Below are 18,341 nucleotides of genomic sequence, written 5' to 3'. Positions count from 1 at the left end.
TCCCTGTTAACCCTCCTTCAGGTCAGTGGGATGACCACTGGGGTGAGGCAGTCCTGCTCCGCTGGTGGGAACAAATGGGGCTGCCAGGTGGGATCTAACCAGCCTGGACAAAAGGAAGCAGTGTGACCAAGCCATCTGTCTACACAGGAAAACCAGAACCACAATAAGCTGTGTTAGTCTTTAGTCAGCCTAAATGGGTCTTTCATGTTGTTACTCGGTCAACTCTTGTTCCTTTTAAGCAATTTTTGCTACGGTATAGACCCGGAGGCTCCCATCTCAAACCTCACGAGAGTTTTGCAAGATTATTTTGGAAGGCCTGGGGATAACTCATGTGGACCCTTCTACAACATTTCCCTTTCATCTTTCTCCTTGTTTCACCACAGTGTGAGAATTTAACAAGAAAAAGTTGCTGAAGGAGAAGGATGGGATAAGGAGAGACAGAAGGGATCAGAGCTCCAGGTAGGAGTCAGAGTCCAAGGAATCAGGTTGGAGCTGTGGGACCTTGGCACAATACAGGCAAACTACAAAATGAAGATGTATTTGATGGTCCCAAAGGTGACTCCAGTTTTTGATTCCAGGTGCCCAGACAAAGGTACCAAGTCACCTCATACATTAGCCCATGAATGTCAAGTCACAAGGAAAAGGCACAGGAGTTTCTTTGGGGTGACCTTCCTTCCAGCCCATATTCCCATAGGCCACCCTGATACCCTATCTCAACCCATTTTCATTAAGTCCTAACAGATTCTAGGCTGTGTCACAGGACTCTGAGACACCCACCCCACCAGCTCAAACTCTTGAGAGGAAAGCAAAGACCAAGATTTCCTACGAGCAACACATCTCTATGTTTAAGGAGCTGCTGGGGGCAGCAGGTGCTCCTGTCTGCTGTGACCTTGTAACTGAGTGATCTGAGAACTGTGCTGAGTCTTCTTCAACTCCCCTGGGTGTAGGTGCCATACATCTCAAGACTAAAGAAAGCTTTAAAAAAAATACATTTTTAATGGAACCCAGTAGCATCATTGCATAGATCCTGGTCATCAAATTTTGCCTTCAGTGAGGTCAAAGCAAAACCCCATCGTTTCTTTGAAGGGCAATTGCAGTGATTGTGGTCTGTCACAGAAGAAGCAGGTCTCAGAACCACTGATCCTGACCAAAGACACAGCCAGAAATAAGTGCAGGGTAGACCCACATAACTCTCTTTTCCGTGAGCGAGGACATGACTGTGGGAAAATTTATTTTCATCATTCCTTGTTTCACACTTGGCATTTGAGCTTCATGGATGGAGGGAAGAAGAGAAGATGATGGACTTGAGAAAACACACAGCTTCATGAAGACCAGGGTCAGGAAACAAAAAGTTTCGATAAACAGGAGACAGCAAAGATAACAAGGGAACAGAAGAATCGGAAGTTAAGAAAGTTTAAAAAGGAGAAAGACATGTGAAAATTGGGAAGTTAGCTCTTAAGATAAGACAGAGAAGCCAGCTGACATAGGGCAGTTGATAACGAGTACTGATAAAATGAAACTGCTACTTCCATAAAAAAAATTCCTGCCCAGCTCAGTGGCATGTGCCTATAGGCCCAACTACTCAGGAGGCTAAGGCAGGAGGATTGCTTGAGCCCAGGAGTTGGAGACCAGCGTGGGCAACATAGTGAGACCCTTTATCTCTTAAAAAAAATTGTGAATCAAATTGTAGGTCTCATTCAGTTTTTTGAGAAATCTTCCAAAGGAGAAATCACTATATCAAAAAGATGCCTAAGGTGCATGTTTATCATAGCACAATTCACAATTGCAAAGATACAGAATCTACCTAAGTACCTATCAACTGATGAATGGATAAAGAAAATGTGGTAAATATACACCATGAAATACTACTCAGTTGTACCAAAAGAATGCAATAATGTCTTTTGCAGCAACTTGGATTGAATTAGAGGCCATTACCCTAAGGAAAGTAACTCAGGAATGAAAAACCAAATACCACATGTTCTCACTCATAAATGGGAGCTAAGCTTTGGGTACACACAAGCATACAGAGTGGTGTAATGAACATTGGAGACTCAGAAGGGGAGAAGGTGGAAGGAGCATGAGGGATGAAAAATTACCTATTGGGTATGATACAAACTATTCAGCTGATGGGTACAATAAAAGCCCAGACTTAACCACTATACAAGTCACCCATGTAACCAAAAACCACTTGTACCCCTAAAGCTGTTGAAATAAAACAATTATTTTTAATTAAAAAAGTTCCATGCTCTGGAAATTCTAGGACAGGAGAGCCAATCAGGCACTGTTCAGAGCAGCAAAGAGCACTCACTTGCTAACTATACCCTCTCCCTGCTGTCCCCTGTGCCCCTTGGCTGGCCAGGACCTTACCAACAGAGCTGGACAGCACCCCCTTCCTCTCCCAGCTCCCCTTATTTCATCAATCAAAACTTACCCTGTGTCTCATTTTTTTAATGAAATAACCTTGGGCTATAATGGGTTAATTAGTTAATCAAATCTATTCTAATTCACTAATTGGCTCATATGTCATCTATTTGAGAAAATTGTATAAATAGCCACTTCTTGGCTGTTTGCAACTGCTGAGTCATTTAGTATCTCAGGACCTCCATTTTCTTACATTAAAATAATGGGGGGGAATTAATGTCTAAGAAAGGGGTGATATTTGAGTTGAGTCTTGGAGTAAAATGGAATGGGAGGGCTGCAGCATTCTATTTTTAAGATAAGGCAAAAGAGGAGAGAGCGTGTTTAAAGGAAATGAATGTAGCAGCAAAATCGCCTGATAGACTTCTAGCTGAGCACAATTATTGCTGCATCCTCAAGGGATAAAAAAGAGCCATGCAAAATGTCCCAGAGGGGCTTGGACTTCCTATTATGTTTATTAATCATCTTGATGAAAATGGAGAGTCTACATTGATTAAATTCACTAATGATCCTAAACTGAGCAGAGGAGTAAATTCCAGAAAGGATGGATTTATAAGGTGAGTAGTAATATTAATCAGCTCATCTTCATGAAAAGGGTGGCAGTAAATGAAATGGGATTTGCCATAGATAATGGCAATGAGGTACAACTGGGGGGAAACGATAATGAGCCCAGATTCAGACTAGGAAGGTATTATTTAGGAAATAATAATGGTGAGAGAGCTCTAAAGTGGAGAGTGAATAATAAATTAAAAACAAGCTTAAAATAAGCGCTCATTATGGATCACAATTTCACTCTCAACACTTTTGCAGTGGAGTGGTGCAGAGAAGGTGAACGTGAATGGCAGAGATGGAAGCAAGTTTGTAGTGCAGCACTTCTATTTTACTGGTGAGGACGCTGAGGCCCGGAGAGGTTAGGTATAGACCGACCAGGTCAGGGTGGAAAAACCCTGTCACGCTGGTCACCACTCTGTCCCCTGCGGTGGTGGCAGGAGATCATGATTCCTTCTGACAATCTAAATTTACCCTCAGAATCCTCAATGCTGCACTCTAAGCAGTCTCTGATTACTTTGCTCACAAAATATGATCTTGTGTCATCTCTAGCTTACATCATAGAGCTAGACGTTGGCAGAGCCGTGGCTAAAAACCTAGATGTCCTGAATGTCTAGTGCTTCTATTTCACCCTATACATTCTAAATTCTCAGCAGGCAACACTGACTATAACTTCAAAAGTCAAAGACTCAGAAAGCATAACTCACTTCTTATCCAGGATTCTGACCTTGGTGTCCATCATCTTGGTTTAACTTTCCTTAGACAGTATTTAAAAATCTCCAAAATTGAATATATAGAGAGAGAGGTGTTGGGAAGACACTTAGAAATAGCAATAGCTTTGAGCCAGTGAGTTTTGTGCCCCTGGGGAGTGACGGAAAGCATTTTTAAAAAGAAGTCTATTGAATTCAAGTAACAAAAATTAAACTTCCACCTTAGGCATTTGACAAAATTAATGACCTTGTTAAAAATTCGCTGAGACTAATGAATGCTTCTCATATCTGTTTCCCTCCTGGGGAACAGAGTGAACTTTCCCTGTGCAAATGGAGTCATGTTGAGGAAAGTCCTGTGTGTGCTGGGTCAGTTTAGTTAGGTGAGGGTGTCAACCTAGGGAGGAGGAGGGAGGGAAGATTGGTCTCCACAGAATGATGAAGCAGGTGAGTTTGGCCCATTCTCACTTCCTTTTAGTGTCCTTTCAGTTCCCTCTCCCCAGGAAGGCTCATGCTGCTCCTGTAGGTCTCTCTGAGTGATGCAAGGGCTACTCCTCTAAGGCTGAGCTGGTTGTGTGTTGCACAACTTTAGGGGACGCTATTCTCCTTTGGGAACTCGGTAACTTAGCATGACCAGCCCCCTGGCAGATTCAGAACAGTTCTCCATGTACTAGGCCTTTCCTTATCTTTCCCAGTCTTCAGTGGAAATCTACCTTCTATGTGTCAGATCAGAGTCATTTCCACATGGGCTAATGGGTCACTGCCCAAGACTTTCCTGAAGACCCACCCCATAGCTTAAGCAAATGAATTAAATAGTAGAACATCTTGGCATGTGCCTGAACAAAATCTCTCCCATGTATACTCTTCCAATGGTTAATGAATACCTCATAGGATTCATGAGAGATAACATCCACGTGCTTGATCACCCATAATCACAAAGGTTGCCTACCAAGATCTTTCTCTCTTTTTTTTTTTTTTTTTTTTTTTGAGATGGAGAGTCTTGCTCTGTTGCCCAGGCTGGAGTGCAGTGGCGCGATCTTGGCTCACTGCAACCTCCGCCTCCTGGGTTCAAGTGATTCTCCTGCCTCCCCGGTAGCTGGGATTACAGGTGCGCACTACCATGCCCAGCTAATTTTTTGTATTTTTAGTAGAGATAGGGTTTCACCATGTTAGCCAGGATGGTGTCGATCTCCTGACCTCATGATCCTCCCTCCTCAGCCTCCCAAAGTGCCGGGATTACAGGCGTGAGACACCACACCCATCCTCTGGATCTCTTAAATAAGACTTTAATCTACCCAGCACTTTAAAGCTTGCAGAATCCTGTCCCACCATACCAGAGTGTCCAGAGATCAAGTGAGATCAAGTCAGTTAATCTGGGGTCAGAGCCCCATCCCTGCCACTTGTTGGCCATGCAGAACAGAGTTAAGCCAATTATCTAAACTTTCCAAACAAGTGTTTTGATAGGACTAAGATAATGTATTTACCATAGTGCTTGGCAATAAATAAATAAATAAATAAATAAATAAATAAAAAACACATGTAATCTGCTATCCCTGCAGTTGTTTTTATTTCAGATACCCTGTGGGGCAGGAAAGCTGGATGTTATCTTCTTTATCTTGAGAACCCTAGCAAACAGAGAGAAATGGTTTGTCTTGTGATACACAATCAATCCTTGTCAAGGCTGAATGTTAAACCTGGGCTTTCTGTGTAAGGCTCCAGTCTTCTTCCCACCATCTCATGCTCTTATAGACCTAGTGCAACAGTTAACGACATGTGTGTGCCTCCTCAGGCTGCATGGTTTATCATACACATGAGACACACTAGTTGCTTTTTAACTGTTTCCTTCTCTCATACAATGCCTATGCTGACTTGCTGGAAACACCCGGGTAATAGCCAGGGTATGAATTTTCTTTTCTTTTTTTTTTTTTTTTTTTGAGACAGAGCTCAGTCGCCCAGGCTGGAGTGCAGTGGCATGATGGGCTCACTGCAAGCTCCGCCCCCTGGGTTCACACCATTCTCCTGCCGCAGCCTCCTGAATTTCTGGGACTACAGGCGCCCACCACCACGCCCGGCTAATTTTTTTTTTTTTTTTTTTAGTAGAGATGGGGTGTCACAGTATTACCAAGGATGGTCTCGATCTTCTGACCTCGTGATCTGCCCACCTCAGCCTCCCAAAGTGCTGGGATTACAGTTGTGAGCCACCGCACCCGGCCAACACAGGGTATGAATTTTCTGTCTTCAAGGTGCAAGTCCACATGTCCTGGGTGTGGAATTGACATCTGTGTCAGGGTAAGACTGGAAATGTGCCCCTTCATCCATAGCTGCCATTGGGTATATTATTATCCTTCATGGATCTCACTGACAGAGAAGATGCCCATCTTACTAGCCAAGCAAACTAGTCTATTTGGTCCTAACATAAACAGTTGCAGAGCTAACACAGGAGCCCTGGTGATGCATGGACCTTTTGATACTCTATATCTGTTAGGCTGAAGGCTCAGGGACAGATCCAGATTTTGTGGGCCCCTATATATTATTCAATTTTGGAATCTTCTTTTTTTAAAAAAATGTATAAAGTCAAAATTAGATATGGGAAAATTACAGAGACGGAGAACAGACTAGTCGTTGCCAGGGTTCAGGGATAGAAAAGAGGAGAGTTGGGTGTGTTTATAAAAGGGTAACAGGTGATGATGAAACTGCTCTGTATTTGACTGTGGTGATGGGTACATGAATTTAAACATGTGCTAAAATTGCATAGAACCAAACACACACATACAAATGAGGACATATGGCTGGGCACGGTGGCTCATGCCTGTAATCCCAGCACTTTGGGAGGCTGAGGCCACTGGATCACCTGAAGTCAGGAGTTCGAGACCAGCCTGACCAGCGTGGTGAAACCCTGTGTCTACTAAAAATATGAAAATTAGCCAGGCATGATGGCATGTGCCTGTAGTCCCAGCTACACAGGAGGCTGAGATAGGAGAATTGCTTGAACCCGGGAGGCAGAGGTTGCAGTGAGCTGAGATTGTGCCATTGCACTCCTGCCTGGATGACAGAGCAAGACACTGTCCAAAAAGAAACAAACAAACAAATGAGGACATATAAAATTGGTGAAATCAGTAAGATCTGGATTACCAACACCAATATTCTGTTCTGTAAGATGTTACCCTTGAGGAAAACTGGATGAAAGAGACACAGGATCTCTATTATTTCTTCCCACAGCATGTGAGTCTAATAATTATTTCAAAATAAAAAGTTTAAAAAATGGATAGAACTGGAAACAAAATTTGGAAAAAAAAAAAAAAATAGGCACCAGGTCTAGGAGGGTTGGTGCTAATGACAAGAATGGACGCTTAAACTTCACTTGGCTTCATGCCAAATCTATTCCTGATTGGAAAGGCAGTAGACCAATAGAAAATGAGTCACAATAGAGACACGAAACCATTTTAAGACCCACAAATGAAAGTGTACACTTCTGGGATTACCTTCTTTGATCACAAGGAAGGCTGCCAATATAAAATAAACATAAGCTACTTACCCACATAAATAGGTTGGCTCCACTCACTCCAGAGCCCCGCCTCTCTGCACATGGAGCTCACTGCTGCTCTCACTTGAACATCATACTTAGAAAGATCATCAATTATTGAGATGAATGCGTTGGTCATCATTTTTTCTATCTAAGTGGGGAAAAAATAGCATTATAAGAATCTCTAAACACCTAATTTGGTTCTGCCAATTATCAGAATGGGAGGTCCTATATAGGTCATGTGACTCACTGTTCAGCAAGCCATTTAAAATCAACAGGGCACATATCAATTCGTTTATACTAGGCACTTCAGTGTGGCTGTGTTGGCAGTCACCCTTCAGGAAAACACTATCTTGTAACCCAAATATATGAAATGGTTAACAGTCAATATCCAGGTGATCCTATCCAGGCCCAGCTGACGTTTCCAGACTGAAAGGCTGGAGTGGCCTATGCCAGGATGCATTATTCCCTCACCTTGTCCCTCCATAATCTATAGTCACATTACTAAATAATATCACACAAACACTAGATTGTCTAGTGTTGAAGCAGTTTTCTCATGAATGAGCCCTTCTTCTTTTTCTTTCTGCTGATCACGGTCGCCACCATCCAGCTAGTCCCCTGTGCCAGAGATGTGTTCCTGACACCTGTATCTTGAATACCCCCTGGAGATGTTTCTCCCTTTTTTACTCCAGCCCTGTGTCCATTGCCTATTTTAGCTCTGTCTTTTGCTTGGAGCATTGCAGTAGCCACTAACTGATATCCATATGTCCATGTGGCCCCTCCCCACTCACATCCAGTTTTCATGCTGCTACCAAAATTCTTCTTCTTCTCTTCAAATGTGGACATATTTCTCTCTTGTGTGAAATTCTTCAGTGGCATCCATTGCCCGCAGTCATGGTTTTTAACAAAGAAGCCATTTCTTTATTTAAAAAAAAAAATCTTATAGAGCCACTCTGGGAGAAGTCACAGTGTCAGATACAGAGTCATGAGTTCAGTGTTGGTCTTATGTCCAGGCATCCAGGCAGACTGAATTACTTGCCACTTGACTGAAAGAACCACACTCTCTCAAGCATAAAGTTACTCCTTTTCCTAGACTGGTGCAGGTCAGGAACTATTTATTACTGGCCTGTGATGGGCTAAATACAGATAAAATTATGACTACAATTTGGAAGTTTTGGTAGCAATTTGACATTGCCATGACATCCAAACACATGATCAGTGAACTGATACTTTACATGTCTTTGGCTATATTTAATTTTTGCTAGCAAATCATTTTTATGTATTTGACAAACACACCAATCTATGGTAGATTAGACATTATAAAAACACACGCACTCACAGTCCTTCAGTGTAAGTATTTTGGGAAGCTCTGGCTAAGAAAGTCCTTCTCATGTTTTCTCACCAGACCAGTTTCTCTTCATCCTTGCAGATCCCGTTCAATTCCTCTCTGCATAGCAGACTCTGTGCCCACACCCCCATCTCTAGCTGCACTGGCTTTTCCTGTGGGAGAACAACCCCAAGGCTGGGCAAATATGTCACAAGATTGGGTCACTCCATGGCAGAAACAGTCTTATTTCTCACAAAGAAGGCAATTTGTAAATATTTGTTGAATCTAATGGAATTGGCTTTGTCTACTCTCTATAAGACATGAGTTGGAATCCTGTTTTTTTTTCCTAGCTTTGTGACTGTGGGAGAGTTACTTCATCTCTTTTGCCTCACTTTCCTATAAAATGGGAATGATAATTATATCATAGAATTATTGTGAGAGTGGAATAAACACATAATAAAGTTTGACACATAATTGATGCTCAAGAAATGTTGATTGACTTTCTTCTCAGTTCCTTTCCCTTTGAAATTTTTGTCTATTAGTACTAATGAGTTTTTTTAAATTGTGGTAAGATACATATAATGAAATTTACCATCTTAATCCCTTTTAAGTGTACAGCTTTGCAATATTAAATTCTTCCATATTGTTGTGTCACTAATGTTCAACACTCTTTTAATCTTGCAAAAGTGAAACTCTGTACCCATTAAACAATAGCTCTCCATCCGCCCTCCAACCAATTCCTGGTAACCACCATCCTACTCTGTTTCTGTGAATTAGACTATTTAACCTCTGAAAGTAGAATCAGACAGTATTTGTCCTTTTGTGACTGACTTATTTTGCTTAGCATAATGTCCTCAAGGCTCCTCCGTGTTGTAGCATGTGTCAGAATTTCCTTTCTTTTAATGCTGGATAATATCCTATTGTATGTATATGCTGCATTTTCCTTATCCATTCATTTAATGGGCAAGTGGGTTGCTTCCAGCTTTTGGCTGTTGTGAATAATGCTGCTATGGAAATGGGTGTACCAACATCTCTTTGAATCCTTGTTTTTAATTCTTTTGTATATATAACCAGAAATGGAATTGTTGGATCATATGGGAATTCTATTTCTAATTTTTTGAGAATTCATCATACCGTTTTTATAGTAGCTGCACCATTTTAGATTTATTTTTATTTTAATTTTGAGATGAAGTATTGCTCTGTCCCCCAGGTTGGAGTGCAGTGGCACAATCTCGGCTTACTGTAACCTCTGCCTCCCTAGTTGAAGCGATTCTCTTGCCTCAGCCCCCGCCCCCAAGTAGCTGGGATTATAGACATGCGTCATCATGTTGGCTAATTTTTGTATTTTTAGTAGAGATGGGGTTTCACCATGTTGGCCAGGCTGGTCTTGAACTCCTCATCTCAGGTGATCCACCCACAGTGGCCTCCCAAAGTGCTAGGATTACAGGCATGAGTTACTGCACCCAACTATCATTTTAGATTTTAACCAACACTAGCACCAATGAGTCTGTTTCTAATGCTTTGTATTAGTTTCAACCAAAAGTATGTTCTTTCAAAACAAAAGGCCAGTAAGATTTGGTTTATACCTATAATACCTGGGTAGATGTAAGTTAACTTTGACCTTGTTAGTACCAAGCTGTAACTTGGTTGCAGTCACTGAAGATAATTTTGTAAATGTTTCTAAAATAAATGTCTCATCAAATATTGGAATGATCTGAGTAATTACCTGCAAATATCCGTTCCTTGCATTGTGTATTTTTACTTCATAATCAAAGCAATGGATTGGAAAGGCAGACACTGGTTTCTCCCATTGGATAGAGAGACGAGTTCCTTCAATCTCTGCTGTGACATTCAGTGGAGGATTTATTCGATCTAAGTTAGGGAATGAAAGATCAGTGATTTTTTTTTTTAGAATCAGTGATCAGAGCTGATAACTCCAATCCACCCACACTTCTCAAGGCATTTCTAAGATATGCTTTTTTCAAATATTTACCATCAGGTCTTAATCAACTGATCTCCAAGCCACAGGAAGCCAGTGGCCTCCCATAATACTCTTGTCTAATAGTGCTGAAGAAGAAGAGACCCTTTCTGGAAACTACAAGGATTACTACTCCAAATGGAGTTAAATGCTTGAATCTCTTCCCTACTCAGCTCATTGCAAGACTCACCCACAATCTCCCTTTACTACTCAAGTTGTACCAGGCCCAGAATAAACCTGACCACTGAGAGAACATTTCCCTGGACCTTCCACCAAGCCCTGCCTCTTCCCAGTAGGTATGTGGCCCTGAGCAAATCACTTCCCCTTTCTGAGATTCAGTTTTCAATTGTAATTTCATTTTGTTTACTGCATCTTTTGTTTTTTGTTTGTTTGGGGGATGGAGCAGGAAACTTCAGTTGTCTTTTGCATCAAAAAAGAATGGATCCGGGCCGGGCACGGTGGCTCACACCTGTAATCCCAGCACTTTGGGAAGCTGAGGCCGGCGGATCACGAGGTCGGGAGATCAAAACCATCCTGGCTAACGCGGTGACACCCTGACTCTACTAAAAACACAAAAAACTAGCTGGGCATGGTGGCGGGCGCCTGAAGTCCCAGCTACTCGGGAGGCTGAGGCAGGAAAATGGTGTGAGTCCGGGAGGCGGAGATTGCAGTGAGCCAATATCATGCCACTGCACTCCAACCTGGGGGACAGAGTGAGACTCTGTCTCAAAAAATAAAAATAAAAAAAAAAAGAAGAATGGATTGGTCTTCACTTAGGACTCTAATGTCCTTTCCCCTGAGATCTCACTTGATTGTCTTATGGTCCCGTGAGGTGAGGGGAAAATTAATTCTTAATGAGTGTCCTTGTCTTAGGTAATGTGACTTAGATCTCACAATTAATAGTGACAAGCTAAGAGTGGGGTCGACTGGCTTCAGAGCCTCCTGTTCCCTAAGGAGAAAATTCTTAACCAAGAAAGTACTTATTCATTTTAGTAATCCTAGGAATTAGCCTCAATAAAATGAAAATCATAAAAGAAAATGAATTTCTGTGGTCTGTACTAGATCATATCCATTTTCATATTAATATCATTGTTTCCTAGGTCTTCCTCAGCATCTTTTATTGCCTATTTTCATGAAAGTGACATTTTTAGTTCACCTAAGAAATATACTACTGGAGAGAATTGCATAACCTCTTTAGTAAGGGCTATGATTCTTGACACAAAGTTATATTCCATTGGAAAATAGATATGTCACAGCCAAATCATACTCTCTAAATAATATTGTAGTGTATTTATTAAACCTTTATGCCAGGCACTGTTCTAAGCACTTTATCATTCGTAACACAATTCTCACAAAAACCACACAGGAAGTATTGATTTCTCTCCATTGTTTCAGATAAGAAGATTAGGCACAAAGGAATGATCAGCTTGTCCAAGGTCACTCAGTCAGCGGTGGCGCCAGGATCCAAATCCAAGCAGTCTGGCCCCACAGCCCACAATAACCACCCACCATTGAAATCTGGAATCTCCATAACTAAGTATGCCATGTGAGAGCGTCTGGTGAGTTTCATGAATAGAACTATCTGGGATGAGGCAGAGTGTCTTCTCTGTTGAGAACTGAGCAGATGAAACCATGAATATAATTTTTAGAGCTGAGAATTGCACACTGAGAGATATTCGAGCTGCAGAACATCCAGGAGATGGGCCAGAACAGTGAGAAATGCAGAGAGAGAGAGATGTTAGCCTGGAGAAGAAGGGCTTCTGGATGGGAAACCTGCTGCCTGTGAACAGCTAAGAGAGGCCATTCGTTAGGGAAAGGACTCAAATCGGCTGGGGTGGCACTAGTCCATCACAGGACCCAGGGGCAGAAATTTCACAAAACCTGTCAGAACTCATGAAAGATTAAATGGTCTCTTTTAAGCAGCCAGTTCACTTTTCCTGGTGCAGTGATTCTCAACTGGGGGAAATTTTACCCCCTGAGGGGCATTTGGCAAAGTGTGAGACTTTTTAAAAAATCACAGCTCAGGGGCAGAGGGGCATGCTACTGGCATCGAGTGTGTAGAGGCCCCTCTGCTGCTAAATATCCTGCAATGCCCAGGACAGCCCTCCATAACACAGCTATCCCGCAAAAATCATTGGCGGTGTTAGGCTGGAGAACCCTGCCTCAGTGGTTTTCAAACATGGGCCTGATGCTTACTTAGCATCAGAAAAGTAGTAGAACTAGGTGATCTTTATAACCCTTCCCTCCAGTGCTGAGATTCTGAGATTCAGTTATTTCAGCTTTGGGTTAAGTCGATCTTACCAATGGCGTGAAGGGCAAACAGCTGATCAAAGGGCTTGATGGCAGAGTGCTTGCTGGAGCCGTTAACAAGCACCGCAAGCCAGTCACGCCCTCTGCTGCGGATAAAAGTCCTGGGAAACCAGCATGCGATGTTTCTCCCCAGTGAGTCTTTGCTGTATTCTTGGCATTCTTCAGTCCAAGAGCCATACCTAAATTGGAACACTCATGAGTTTTATGAGGTTGCAGGAAACAACCATTTGCCTAAGTAAAAATAGGTACAGTACTAACCTATAGTAGAGAAAATACTGCGTGTCCTCAGGGGCATCTGTGCCAACAAGCCAGGTGCAGTGAAGGGAAACTTGGTATGGCCTTAAATGTGAATAATTATCTGCTATAGTGTTTGTGGTGCAAGTTAAATTCACAACTGAGGTTCCGGGAGACCCTAGGTAGTCAAAAATAAAAAGAACAAAACATTGCCATGGCAAACTCTGAATTTCATGCTTCTTTTGGAACTATAGCGATGTGAACATCTTATTCACCACCAAAAAATAATCATCTTCACATTTTTTTTTTCCCTCGAGACAGAGCCTCACTCTGTCACCCAGGCTGCGTGCAGTGGTGTGATCTCGGCTGACTGCAACCTCTGCCTCCTGGGTTGGAGCGATTCTCATGCCTTGGTCTCCCAAGTAGCTGGGATGACAGGTGTGTACCACCACACCTGGCTAATTTTTGTGTTTTTGGTAGAGATGGGGTTTCACCACGTTGGCCAGGCTGGTCTCGAACTCCTGACCTCAAGTGATCTACCCGCCTCAGCCTCCTAAAATGCTGAAATTACAGGCATGAGCCACCATGCCCGGCCATCATCACATATTTCTAGAAACCTACTAACTACAAAAGGCCACCTTACTGGAGATATGGAATTAGAATTATAAAGTCCCCATTTCTGATATTAAAGAGCTTCCCAGCTATTTTGTTTGGGGCTTGGGGGTGGTGTTTGTGCAATAAATGTGACAAAGTTCAAGAGAAGTACAATATATTGTCGTTTAGAGGTTGATGTCCAGCAACTTTGGTGCTCTAATGCCACATTTGTTAATAACTAGCTGTGAGACATTGACCCCCACTTTTCTGGGCTCTGTATTTTCAACTGTAAAGGAGAGGGTTGGTACAGGAAGGTCTTGAGTATCCCTTTCCATCCTAGAATTGTGTGATTCATTAGGTTGTATCCAAATGCTTCATGAATTACATAGGTTGCTGCTCAGAAGAAATGAGTGTTGACAACACTGCAAGATAATACCACTGCTTTGCAGACTTGATGCACATTAGCATGTTAAAGTCCTCTTTAATATACTAGGACTTTAAGAAAACCTTGAATTGGCCAGGCACAGTGCTCATGCCTGTAATCCTAGCACTCTGGGAAGCCAAGGCTGGTGGATATCTCTTGAGCCCAGGAGTTTGAGACCAGCCCAGGCAACATGGTGAAACCTCGTCTTTACAAAAAATATAAAAATTAGCCAGGCGTGGTGGCATGCACCTGTAGTCCCAGCACTTTGGGAGGCTGAGGCGCGCAGACTGCTTGAGCTCAGGAGTTTGAAACAAGCCTGGGTAACATGGCGAAACCCCAACTCTACAAAACATACAAAAATTAGCCAGGTGTGGTGGCATGTGCCTGTAGTTCCAGCTACTTGGGAGGTTGAGGAGGGAGGATCACTTGAGCTGGGGAGGTCGAGGCTGCAATGAACCACGATCATGCCACTACACTCCAGCCTGGGCAACAGAGTGAGACCCTGTCTCAAAAAACAAAAAGAAAACCTTCAGATTTATTTTATTTATGATTATTATTGTTACTTGGAAACAGAGTCATTCTGTCACCCAGGCTACAGTGCAGTGGCATGGTCTCAGCTCACTGCAACCTCCCCCTCCTGGGTTCAAGCAGTTATCCTGCCTCAGCCTCCCCAGTAATTGGGATTACAGGCACGTGCCACCACACTCAGCTAATTTTTGTATTTTTAGTAGAGACAGGGTTTCACCACATTGGCCAGGCTGGTCTCGATCTCCTGGCCTCAAGCTATCCACCTACCTCGACCTCCCAAAGTGCTGGGATTACAAGCGTGAGCCACTGCACCCAGCCAAGATTTTAAATGCAAACTTATTTGTGTTTGCTTCATTAAGGCTTTCTCAAATTATGTGACTAGAAAGACTTGTTTTCGTTTCAACCTCTCATTGCTGTATTAACTGTTGGTCTTTCAAATACACTGTGGGAAACACTGGTCTTGTTGGTGGTTGCTCAGAGAAGGAAACAAGCTCTTGCACCCAGGCCAGGAAGGACCGCATCCAAGTGGGAGCCTTGAGAGATAGAGGGGGTCTTTTGATCGTAGCTTAAGTCAGCTGTAGATCATTTTTATGACTGTCAGCCAGTGTTTTTCAAGAAGCAGAGGGAGAAGATGATGAGAGAGAGCCTCTTATTACCTGTAGAGAAGTTAAAGATGGATTTCTTCTTTATATCTGTGCTTTTGCACAGATAAAAGATATATCTGTACTTTTGCTTTTGCACAGATAAAAAGAAGAAATATCTCGAAGCAAATTGACTTATTCAGTTCATGTATATATTCATATATTAGGTTGATGCAAAAGTAAGTGTGATTTTGGTCATTACTTTTGCACCAACCTAATATATATTTGTCCATGCACCAAATGACCGGGAAGTCCATGTGCAAGTACAGTTTAGAGATCTATAGAGACTCTTTGTCTTATAGTTCTCATCCAAGGAATCATTTTATGTGAATTCCACTTGGTTCAAAACAGAAATAATTTTTATTAGTGTCATCCTATATTAGAGTGCTCAGAGGATAATTAGAATTGTAGAAATGTAAGCTGCAAAGTGCCTTATAGGTAAAATCCAGTTATTCATTATAGAAAGGGGGAATAGTGGTTTGATGTAAGCCACATACAATAACCCATCTCTGTGATCCTGTATCTGCCTTGGATTAGTCGCTGTACTTGGGATCAAGCCCACGCAAATTGGCTGGTATGTGGTCTAGACAAGTTATAACAAGTAAATGGGGCCGGACATGGTGGCTCACGTCTGTAATCCCAGCACTTTGGGAGGCTGAGGCGGGTGGATGGCTTGAGGCCAGAAGATCGAGACCAGCCTGGCCAACATGGTAAAACCCCATCTCAATAATAATAATAATAGTACAAAAATGAGTCCAGCATGGAGGCGCGTGCCTATAATCCCAGCTACTTGGGAGGCTGTGACATGAGAACCGCTTGAACCCAGGAGGCAGAGGTTGCAGTGAGTCGAGAACACACTGCTGCACTTCAGCCTGGGCAAAAGAGGGAGACTCTATCTAAAAAAAAAAAAAAAAAAAAAAAAAAGAAGATTTTTTTGATTTTGTTTTTTTCTTTTTTTTTTTTTTTGAGACGGAGTCTCGCTCTGTCGCCCAAGCTGGAGTGCAGTGGCCGGATCTCAGCTCACTGCAAGCTCCGCCTCCCGGCGTTCACGCCATTCTCCTGTCTCAGCCTCCCAAGTAGCTGGGACTACAGGCACCCGCCACCTCACCTGGCTAGTTTTTTGTACTTTTTAGTAGAGACGGGGTTTCACCCTGTTAGCCAGGATGGTCTCGATCTCCTGACCTCGTGATCCGCCCGTCTCAGCCTCCCAAAGTGGTGGGATTACAGGCTTGAGCCATCGCGCCGGCCTATGATTCTGTTTTAAGTTACCAACACAATTCAGGAGGCATGGTCTTTTCAGCTGGCGATATGACAGGATAATTGTTCAAAAATTACCCGTGAGCTCAACTGACCAAGGCAATTGTTATTGGGTGCACCCATATGCCTCAGGACTTGGTAGCCTGCTTCTCCTCTTTTCTCTCCCCTATTGTGTGTGTGCACTTAAGTGTTTGATCAGAAGTATTACTGATTCTAAGTATCAGAAACACCAACTTTCCACTGGAGGCCAATTCACAGATGGTGGATATTTCTGCAAGAATGTGCCAGATGGAATTCAGTTGGTTATGATAAGAAGTGGCAGCAGCCTTAGTTAGGATGTTGTTGATATGGGAGAGTACTTGACAAGAACAGGTGACTGACTAAAGAAAAGTGAGTTAGTGTTAATTTTTCTGCTTTTCCATATTTGCAAAGTCCAAAACATACAAACTGGACTTTTGGAGGCCTGCTTTACCTGGTGGGTCATGAAGTTCAGCAGAAGCCCAGCTGCTGGCCAGGAGTGAGTGGTCGTTCTGCAAGATGGTCCTCACACTTGCTGAAAAGCCTTTGTGGAGGATGGTTACACATTTGCTTTCAGTGATTCTGGTTTCATACTAAAAATAAAACCCACAAGTCTTGATACATAAAAGAGAACTAGCCTTAAGAGAGCTATTTTAATCAAATATGCATTTTCTTCTACTTTTTAAATGACGAGTAAGATGCAATGAAATAGTTTTGCTAGAAAAAAAGTCAAAACAAACTATTGTAATAACAACATAGTAACTTCTCAATGACACATGAACACATTATTCTTGTAAAAACAAATGAAATATTACAGTTAAACTGAAGTTCCCTTTGACCACCATCTCCCCAGAGGTCAATGTTTGACAGAAAATTCTCTAGAATTCCATATTGACTGAAAAATAGTTAATATGAATCACTTCTCCCTTTGTTTGACTTTATTACACATCTAATATGTACTGGGTGCCTGAATGTAGCCCCGAGGTAAAATTGAGGCTCTGAGAAGCTAAATGACTTGTCCCAGGTTGCAAAGACAGGAAGTGGATGAACTGGGATTCGAACTTGGTTTCCCTGACTCTCCACTCTGCTGTGTTCTTGTTTTGCTAGGCTACTGTCTCCTGTTCTGTTGGTGATTTTAGGGGAAACAGAAAACCAGTATCCAATCCATTGTGCCTAAAAAGTTACTAAGCATTCTTCCTTAAGGGAAAGAATCATCGGAAAGTTAAAATGTTCTGCGATGCCGTTTAACGCTTAACAATACATCCAGCACTAGCTCACAGGCATTCTTAGAGAGACACTAGTCTACTGGTAACATAACAAAGAGCCTGTCAGTACTTTTATTTTTTAATCTAAAATTTCATTTGATAAAATGCAGTCAAAATGCATATTTATTCTCAATAAGGATATCCATTAGAATAAACACTTACATCATCTTCTTTTGGAGCATTTATTTTCACTTGATATTCTAGATTAACATTCCTTTGCTCTTGATCAGGATTTGGTTCCCAATGTAAAAGAACTTGAGCCAAACCAGTAACTTTAATGGTGAAATTGACAGGTGGGAGAAGTGAAACTGTTGATTCAAAGAATAAAGAAACAACACAATGTTCAACTGGACATAGGCAGCACTTTTAAAACTTTTTGAATATTTGTTGCCCTGCAGATGCTGTCCTGGACCTGCCAGCACCACAGACACAGTTGCTCCTACCATGCCTGTAACACCGGGGCAAAGAGAAAGTGTCTATTTCTACCTGAATAGCTAGGACTACAGGCGCATGCCACCACGCTGGGCTAATGGGTTTTTTTTTTTTTTTTTTTTTTTTTTTTTTTTTT

At 42.2% G+C, this 18,341-nt stretch overlaps 1 protein-coding gene across 3 annotated transcripts in view; it reads right to left on the bottom strand.

The window, feature by feature from the left end:
• The window catches only part of IL5RA (interleukin 5 receptor subunit alpha), a 40,781-nt gene that overhangs the window by 14,834 nt on the left and 7,606 nt on the right, over positions 1-18,341 (bottom strand). For 2 of the 3 annotated variants that reach the window (XM_017881653.1, XM_017881652.1), the window contains 7 exons: positions 17,936-18,081; positions 16,963-17,101; positions 13,071-13,224; positions 12,804-12,991; positions 10,251-10,396; positions 7,210-7,348; positions 5,216-5,299 (listed from right to left, as the gene is read on the bottom strand). In XM_017881653.1, the coding sequence (XP_017737142.1) occupies positions 5,286-5,299; positions 7,210-7,348; positions 10,251-10,396; positions 12,804-12,991; positions 13,071-13,224; positions 16,963-17,101; positions 17,936-18,081 (926 nt within the window). In that variant the 3' untranslated portion in view covers positions 5,216-5,285. Of the gene's footprint in view, positions 1-5,215; positions 5,300-7,209; positions 7,349-10,250; positions 10,397-12,803; positions 12,992-13,070; positions 13,225-16,962; positions 17,102-17,935; positions 18,082-18,341 lie in introns of those variants that run through there. The other variant, XM_017881651.1, reaches the window with a different exon arrangement.

The sequence above is a fragment of the Rhinopithecus bieti genome, unplaced genomic scaffold, assembly GCF_001698545.2.
Source record: "Rhinopithecus bieti isolate Rb0 unplaced genomic scaffold, ASM169854v2 scaffold_12640, whole genome shotgun sequence".
Classification (NCBI taxonomy): Eukaryota; Metazoa; Chordata; class Mammalia; order Primates; family Cercopithecidae; genus Rhinopithecus; species Rhinopithecus bieti.
This window is presented reverse-complemented; position numbering and strand designations above follow the sequence as displayed.